Genomic DNA, 8,457 nt, shown 5'->3' with positions numbered 1-8,457 from the left:
TATATATATATATATAGCTGATGCAGTGCTCTTAAAAATTTGCTCCCCTTCCGTGTAAAATCCCGGCGGCTGATCCCGATTCCGCTCCAGAGCCATCTTCCAGCCCCTGATTCTCCAAAGCACAGAAGTATTTCACTTTCAGAGGGTGACCAGGAAGCCAAGTGAGGCGCATGTGACATGAAATAATTTCCTGGAGAACAAGAGTTAAAAATATGTATCTTTTTATGACCTTTCTACTGCTTTTCTGTCGATGAAAAGAGACGCTGGCCAGGTGCTCTTACCTGCGTTGGAACTTCATGGAGGAGGACAGTGTAGTCAAACTCGATAAAATCATCCTTCCTTATCTGGGCGTGTATCGAAGAGAAGAAAAACAACACAAAGACACAAGTTACACGGTGGACGTGGGGAGCCTGCTCTGAGGTACAGGCAGCTCCTGGGAGCACGGCGGGCAGGGCCCTGGGTGGCTGTGGTGGTTGGCTGGAGTGAGGTGGGACCTCTGCATGGAGAGCTGGGATTTGGGAGCGCTCTTGGAACGCAGGCACTGCAGTGTGGCTCTGCAGGCCAGCCCCTCGCTCACAGGGAGCTCGCCTGGCTCGGGCACTGAATCATTTGGGTTCAACCCTCCCCTTTGAGCACCTTGCCTGGCTATTCATCTCTCCTTCAGAGAAATCTCAGGCGAGAATCATCTCATAGATGTGGTGCTGAGGGACGTGGTTTGGTGGTGACGTGGCAGTGCTGCATTAATGGTTGGGCGCAATAATCTTAAAGGTCTCTTCCAACCAAAATGATTCTATGATTCTACCTTGGCTCAGAGGGCAAAGAGTACTAGGATCAAATTAGAATGGGGCTGAGGAACTGGAGGACCATACATTCAAACCTGATTAAACCTGCAGAGCCACTCATGCAAATGGGGAAAACCAAATTTCTGCCCAAATAAGTAAAATTTTTCCACGAAAAGTTGGACAGAACACTTCTCCAGAGGTGGAGGTGCCTGTATGAAGAAGCCAGCAGGATTTGAGGAGGATCGCAGCCGTTGCAGAGCATGAGCTGCTGGTGGCTGGTTTGCTCTGTTGGCTCCTGCCAGGCAGACGTGTGATTTCCACTTCACTTACCCACTGCTTCGCAGACTTGACCTGTGCCATGAAGTAACCCAAGTTCTCCGTCGACTTTTCCCACATGATATAACTGCTGCCAGCCACAGCCAGGGCCCACACGGGCTCCAGGGCAGGGTCAATGTTGCCATAGCTGTCTGCAAGTGGAAAAGAGTAACATAAAAATGATTCATTATGGCTCTTCAGCAGAAAAACAAAGCACTGCTGAACACTTTAGCCTGGTGTTGAACTATTCCTGGGAAGTGACTCATCCCTCCAACATGTCACAGCCTTGAACCAGGAGGAGAATGATGCTAAACCCGCAGGCAGAAGTATCAGTGGGACAGAACTGAAATTGCTGAGGGTTTTGAACTGAAGTTCAACTGAAACTGAAATTGTTCACAGGGTCCCTGCAAGGAGGTGAGAAACCCGATGGATGGGATTGCTTTGATAGCTCCAGGGTTTTAGGGTGCTTCTGGAGATGTATGTGGCTCCTGCTTAAAACATGTGTACTCTTACAACACGAGTGTGTTCTTACAAGTGCCCAGGCTCTTTAGGATAAAATGAAATATAGTGAATTATCTGGAGGAACATACCTGGAATGTTGTGTGCGGTTATTGGTTTGGTTTGGTGCCTAAGTTTTTGGTAAAGTCTATTGTCCTCTTCTTGGATTTGCTTCTGGTCTTTGGCATCCGTGCACTTGATAGTGACCGCGGGCGGAGCCTTTGTCTTTGGGTACAGCACTGTTGCAAGGCAGCTCCCGGCGTTCTCCTGCAAAGGCAGGATTTAAAATTTATCCCTAATCAAGACTGTACTTACCCACACCACGTTCTTGAAGCAGCTGTTGGTATGAGCGTGCGACATGTACACGTGGAGCACGGCTGTGTCTTTGTGAGACGCCTTCTGTGAAGCTGTCCGTGGGTCAAAAAAGGCTTTAGAAGGGTGTAATTATTTTTTCCAGGAAGATAAATAAGTAAAAATCACAGGGCTGAAGTGATTTAACAGCAGTTTTTAATTAAAGTGTAGCAGAAGTGCACTGAGTCATCTCAGTCTCCCCTGAGCCTGCTTTGCTCCAGGCTCAGCACCCCCAGGTCCCTCATCTGCTCCTCACCACACTTGGGCTCTAGACCCTTCCCCAGCTTCGTTGCCCTTCTCTGGCCACGCTCCAGCCTCTCAAGGTCCTTCTTGGAGTGAGGAGCCCAAAATTGAGCCCAGGATTTGAGGAGTGGCCAGGGGATGATCCCTGCCCTACTCCTGCTGGCCACAGTAGTGCTGATCTATGCGAGGATGCTGGTGGCCTTCTTGGCCACCTGGGCTAAACACTAAATATGTGAACCATAAACTCACCCCACGTTGGTAGTCTTCAGTAGTGAACTGCAGGTAGTACTTGTGCCCCGAGTCTGGGGTGCTCTGGAAGAGAAGAAGGATTCGGCCATCAGTGTGATCTGTAGATTGATGTGCTGGGACTTGCTGAGGAGCTGCAACAAGCTCTGAGGAAGGACAATGAGGGCACCGTGGCCACCTCACGGCCTTGCAGCACCGGGAATGTGGTCGGATGAGATGAGCCCAGCAGCAAACACAAAGGGTCTTAACAACAACAATAAACAACCCTTATACTGAGGGACAGTTTAGAGGCTTTCCTCACAGAGATAGGCAAGAAGAAAAACAGCTCAAAGACCTTCGTAGGCCAGATCGATACTGAGTAACCCTGAAAATAACAGAATTATAAGTCAGTCAGGTTGCCCGATAAACTATCCAAAAAAAGGTATTTTTGTATGCTAAACTGTGATTTATTAGACAAGGGAAAATAAAAGAATACTCCCTGCTGACAGGATGCAGCCAGTAGCGCCTCTTGGAGCAGAAAACATCAGAAAGGCCTCAGAAATGTAGACCTCTGAGACACGTTATTTTCTTGGATTTGTTTGGGGTTTTTTTCTGGTTTGTTTCAGGTTTTTTTCCCAGTTGCTGATAGGAATGGTTCAGTTAAGAGGTTGTATTTTTGGTGTGGGAGCTGACACGCTGGCCTGGCCCCAAGCAGGCCAAAACAGAAACTAGCTTTTAGTGTTGGCCATGGAAAATAGCAATTACCCTGAAACAGCATCAATGTCTCTTTCAGCAGCATAAGAGCAAAGCCCAGCAGAAATGATTTGCATTATCTGCTTTCCTTTCACTGGTCTCTTATTTTTCCTTCTGTGTTCGCTTTTGCGATGTCTATATTTTGGAGGGGGGTTTCCAAGTAACAGGAAACAAGTAACATGGTAAACTTTACATTTATTCAATTAATTCCTTTTAAAATGACATTATGTGTCATTTAACTGTTCAGTACATTTCCAAGCCTCTCTTTTGATTAAATCAGCCCAAAATACCTGAAAGAAAAGCAGGGGTTTTGTATGCTGCACTGTGATCTATTAGACAAGTTTTCTGGTATGCAAAGCGGGTCACTTCTGTGTCTGAAGGTTTGTTCCATTTGCATAAAAGATGTTTAATTAATAAGAGGCACTTGGCCTCATGGTAAACCCCTTCCTGCTCCCGCTTGCCACGGGGTTTGGTTTTCCTTTGTGAGGCAGTGTGTAGAAAATGCATTTTTCTGGAGAATCCAAACTGCCTTTGCAAGCGTATGTCTAATTACTGTGCTGCAGGCAGCACTGATTCGTTAGTCTCATTACGTTTTTAAATACAATACTCTTTGGATAAACAGGAGGGGAATTCTGGCTGTTTACATCTTTGTAACGATTAGAAGCCCAAGTGAACCTGTGTGGTTTATTTATCTAAACTCAGGCCTTTGTGTTCCTATCGTAGGGTTTTTTCCTGCAGGAAGCCATTAGTAGCCTCACGTTAGCCAAGTTTCATTCCCAGGGCGAGGCGACTGGCCAGCACCTGCCTTGAGCACACCCAGGGAGCCACACACATAAGGACAGGTTGGTGTAGTCACTTGCTCTGCTTTTATAAAATCCCCTCTTGAAGCTTTCTGCTGAGGTAAGTCAGGACCCAGGCCCAGGTCACGCCAGGGAGGGAGCAGAGGAGACAGCTAAGCCAGATCTTTTGTATTCAGTCATTTACTTGTTCCTGTGTTCGTGTCACCTGTTCTCTCTGCTAAAGACAAAAATCATTTTCATAGCTGTGATAATTTTGAGAGTAGTAACCAGAGTCTGAGAAAACATCTCAGCAGCTGCATTTGCTTGGTACTGAACGTTAATGAAGAAAAAATCAATTGGAACTTTTTGGAAGCTAACTATTCAGTCTCTGCTTCTTCTCAATAGATGGCTGCAGAAAAGCTTCATGACCAATCATGTGGGAAGTACTCACTTTAAAAAGAATATGTAAATATAGAATCATTGAATGGTTAGAAGGGACCTTAAAGATCATCTAGGTCCAACCCCCTGTCATGGGCAGGGACACCTCCCACTAGACCAAATTGCTCAAAGCCCCGTCCAGCGTGGCCTTGAACATTTCCAGTGATGGAGTATCCACAGCTTCCCTGGACAACCTGTTCCAGTGTCTCACCACCCTCATACTGAAGAACTTCTTCCTAACTGCCAATCTAAATCCTCCCTCTTCCAGTTTGAACCCATTACTCCTTGTCCTATCACTATGAGCCCTTTTAAAAAGTCCCTCCCTAGCTTGGTTTCTTCAGATACTGGAAGGCTGCAATGAGGTCTCCCTGGAGCCTTCTCCTCTGCAGCTGCCCAAGCCCAACTCTCTCCTGCTGAGCGCCCGGCAGGGGGGTTCCCCCCTCGGGTCATTGCTGGGGCTCCTCTGGCCCCACTCCAGCAGGTCCCTGTCTCTGCTGTGCTGAGGAGTCCAGAGCTGGACCCAACATCGCAGGGGGGTCTCCCCAGAGCAGGGCAGAGGGGCAGGATCCCCTCCCTGCCCTGCTGCCCACACTGCTGAGGGTGCAGCCCAGGACAATTCTACCCTTAGGTGGGTTTTGAAGCAGATACTCCATTTGCAACAAGCCCACCACAGCAGCACCACTCAGCTGGTCGGTCTGGGATGCAACACAGCATCTGATCCTCCCAGGGAGAGGGAGGAGGTGCAGTTGCCATGAGATAATTTCAACTTTTATCAGTGTATTTCTGGTTTTGAAGACGACCCTCACTTTTATTTCCGCTATTCTTTCCCCCTAGCATCCTAACACATAAGCCCTCACAGAGCACAAGTTAAATCGGAGCTCGGGAGTATTTGACATCTCACAACGACGTCTGGCTGAAAGCAGCCAGAGATAAAAGTGTCCAGAAAAGAAGAAAACAAGTGAGTGATTCATTTTTTCACTGCATATCTGGGTCATGGGACTGTTTTATTCCTGAGCTCAAAATGAACGCAACTTTCATGATGGATTTTTAGCACAGTAAAGGCCAGAACAGCAGTTTAGGATTTCAGGTTAATTTAAGTTCCAGGCCCCGCAGGAGGTGGTTTAGCAGTTGGTTTTCCGTGCTCTGGCTCCCCACAGGCACAGAAAGGGGAGATCTCTCTCTCACTTTCCATCTCTTCTCCTCTGTTTCCCTACCTGGGCCCAGTTCTCAGTTCTACCTGCCCTGCCACGGGTTTTACCTTTCCCACCCTATTGTGAGGTCCTGAGTGTTGAAAATAAGCAGATTTTTTTAAAATTGCCTTCTAATTGGATCATACTTCCGCTATTGCACTGGTTTGTGTCAAGGTGAGCCTGCAAAGAGGAACATCCACGTGTAGAATTGTATTTGGCAGTGCAGTTGAAGCAGATGTAGTTTAGCCAAGCGGTTACGTTGCTTTCCCTTCGCTTCTCACCTCCTGGTTCACCCACCTACTGCTCAGTTATGATTCCCGGGGCAGCCTAGTGTGGGAGGCTGCTACGCTGGTGTCCCACAAGTTTCTCTCCTGAACTGTGGGGTCTCCAGCTGGCGCACACTGATGCTTCTCTTCTCAAAAGTGCATTTTAAAGTGCAGCAGTCAACAGTTCCGTGAGATGCATGCTGCTGTCCCCCAGAAGTTATGCACTTAAGGAAAAACCCACACTGATGAGAAGGGACAACAAAAAGCAAACTGCAGGCAGTGGCAAGGTAGGAATTACTGTGTTTGGTGTGGCTGTACCACTTATTGCTGGGAGGGAAAAGCACTGAAGTCTCATGTTACCTGGGCTTGAAAAGATCCTTCAGATCTGCTGGAGTTACCGGACTGCTGACTGTCTCTAGTCCTGTTTCTAATTACCGCAGTTTCACTGGCTAATAATATTAGTTTTAAAACACAGTGCTCACGATCAAATTCCATGATAAAATGATCCTATACAAATAGATACAGTAATATACTAATAGCAATACCGATAGCAAACCAGCCTTCTTCAAAAAATTAAAAGAACAGAAACCAACTGACCAACCCACACCCCAACACTTCTGCCTCTTGCATTCACATAATATAGCACATTCCTTCCAGGAAATGCTTTTCATTTTTTTACAGTGGAGGACAGGAAAGAAGGAAGTGACCATGTCTAGTGCATTTCTCCTCTTGTTTTCACAGAGCAGGCAAATTAAAAAGGGGAAATAAACTGCAGAAAGTAGTTACAGCAAGCTCCTACGGCAAACATGAGGGAAGTAATGAGGCATTTCACTTCTCCACAATTAACCTGTTCTTTTCTTTCCAGTATTAAAAGGCAGGTGGCTGATGGTGGAAAATTTCATAGGAAGAACAAAATATCATGCTTGCAAGTCAATCCTCAGCACCTAAATTTTTAATGATGTGTTTGGGAATGACGATGAGAACAGAAAGTTACTTAAAAAAGAAAGTTATTTATGGTCTCTGGTAAATCTATGGCAGGACATCATGCTTGGATCCCCAGACAGATAGAATGACTAACACTGTCTTTCAGCCTCGAGTTACCATGAAGCAATCCACAAATTCTGAATTTTTATCCAGTAGTTCACGTTTGGTCAAATTTAATCGGAAATTATTCTGGTCTGTTAAATATTGTGCACAACTCAGTCTTCAAAATTGTTTTGGAACCACAGTTAGCTGGGATATACATGAAAGATTGAGGCTGAAGTTGAAAAAATTCTTTACAGCTTTAGTAGCTGACCAATGTCTTCCAGAAACTGACTGAAGAGACAATATACATTAAGTCAAATGAACACTCTTCTTCAAATGTAAGCTCTTTTCTGCGCCTACCAGCCACAGAGTGTCCTGCTGGTGCTGATGCTTGAGGTAACATGTTGGCAGGACTGCAATAGTACATCCTAAAGGTTTTAGGCTGACTTGGAACTTCTTTATTGAATGGGAAGATTTTACACTGTGCCATGTTATTCTCAATTTTAGGAGTGAGGGCCTGGATTGGACAAGCCGTGCAGATGCTGAAGGACAAATATAGTAAGATCTCCTTTTCAGATGGCAGAGCCATACAGATTTGGTGGAAACCAGTGCTGCATCTGGCACTTCAGACTGGGAATCCAAAGCAAGCAGCCTTCTCTTTCAGGAGCTGCCCAGCACTAGCCTGGAGGGAAAGACTTGATGAGAAGGCTGGGTTTAAATCCCATCTGCTTCGATAGCTTCAACCCTCCTCAGCTCTCCAGGAAGGCACTGCTTTCCTTCCAGGATCTACAGCCTTGGGCAAATGTTCCCTAGAAGATTTTGCCTGTTCTCATACTTCCAGAAACTGAGTAAGGTGGTAAAAAAATAAAACCCAGGCCACAGGAAGAGAAGGGCTGTATGGCATGGTGCTCATGGGGTCAGGGCCCAGGTACACCAGCCAAGCCCTGGGCACTGCCTCGTGAAAGCTCTGCCCCTGTAGCTACTCCTATCCAGGACTCCTGCCCCTTTCCATCACCTCAATTTGATGTGTTTTGGAAGAGAAAAGCATGTTTTCTGATGGAAATGCATCACCTTTAGCTGAATCTCTCAGTGTCCAGAGACAGAAAGCCAAGTCCTTTCCATCCCTACTTGCATCACGCAGATCGTCGCTCCAGAAGCAATTATGCTGGGAATATTTCCTTATCAGACCATTTTCTTTCCATCATGTGCCTGCCACATGCCTTAGTTTCCTCTTTACCTCATCTTCGCTAACGCTGCTTCAGTTCCAGGACAGGGCACCCAGAGCAACCTCAACCAACTCGCAGGGCTCTGGGCTTGGATCTGGGGGATGTTTAAACCGTAACGACCTTTTGAGGTGGACCCCCGCTCGGCTCTGAGGGGACCTGGCTGCCCTGAGCCCCCTGAGGGGTAATCCTGAGGGAAAGGGCCGCGGGAGGGAGGCGGGAAAGCACCCGCCGCCTCTACCCTCAGGGCGGCTCAGCTCCGCACCTCTGCCTCGCTCTTTTATTACAATTATTACGAATCCTACTTTTCCCAGCGTGGCTTTCCAGACCCTCACCGGAGACCGCAGCCACCCCGCTTCCCCAGCCCG

The 8,457-nt window shown here is 47.0% G+C and overlaps 1 protein-coding gene across 1 annotated transcript; it reads right to left on the bottom strand.

Moving 5' to 3' along the window:
• Nucleotides 1-31: 31 nt before the first annotated feature.
• Nucleotides 32-2,799, bottom strand: RARRES1 (retinoic acid receptor responder (tazarotene induced) 1; the record flags this gene model as incomplete). The annotated part of the gene is made up of 6 exons (XM_008940268.1): nt 32-190; nt 282-344; nt 1,113-1,249; nt 1,688-1,862; nt 2,439-2,501; nt 2,737-2,799. Coding segments are annotated over 6 exons (660 nt in total), but the record flags the coding sequence as incomplete, so codon positions are not given.
• Between the last annotated feature and the right edge of the window lie 5,658 nt (nt 2,800-8,457).

Source organism: Merops nubicus, unplaced genomic scaffold, assembly GCF_000691845.1.
Source record: "Merops nubicus isolate BGI_N331 unplaced genomic scaffold, ASM69184v1 Scaffold47655, whole genome shotgun sequence".
Taxonomy (NCBI): domain Eukaryota; kingdom Metazoa; phylum Chordata; class Aves; order Coraciiformes; family Meropidae; genus Merops; species Merops nubicus.
The sequence above is the reverse complement of the archived record's forward strand: the minus strand, read 5'-3'. Positions and strand labels throughout refer to the sequence as shown.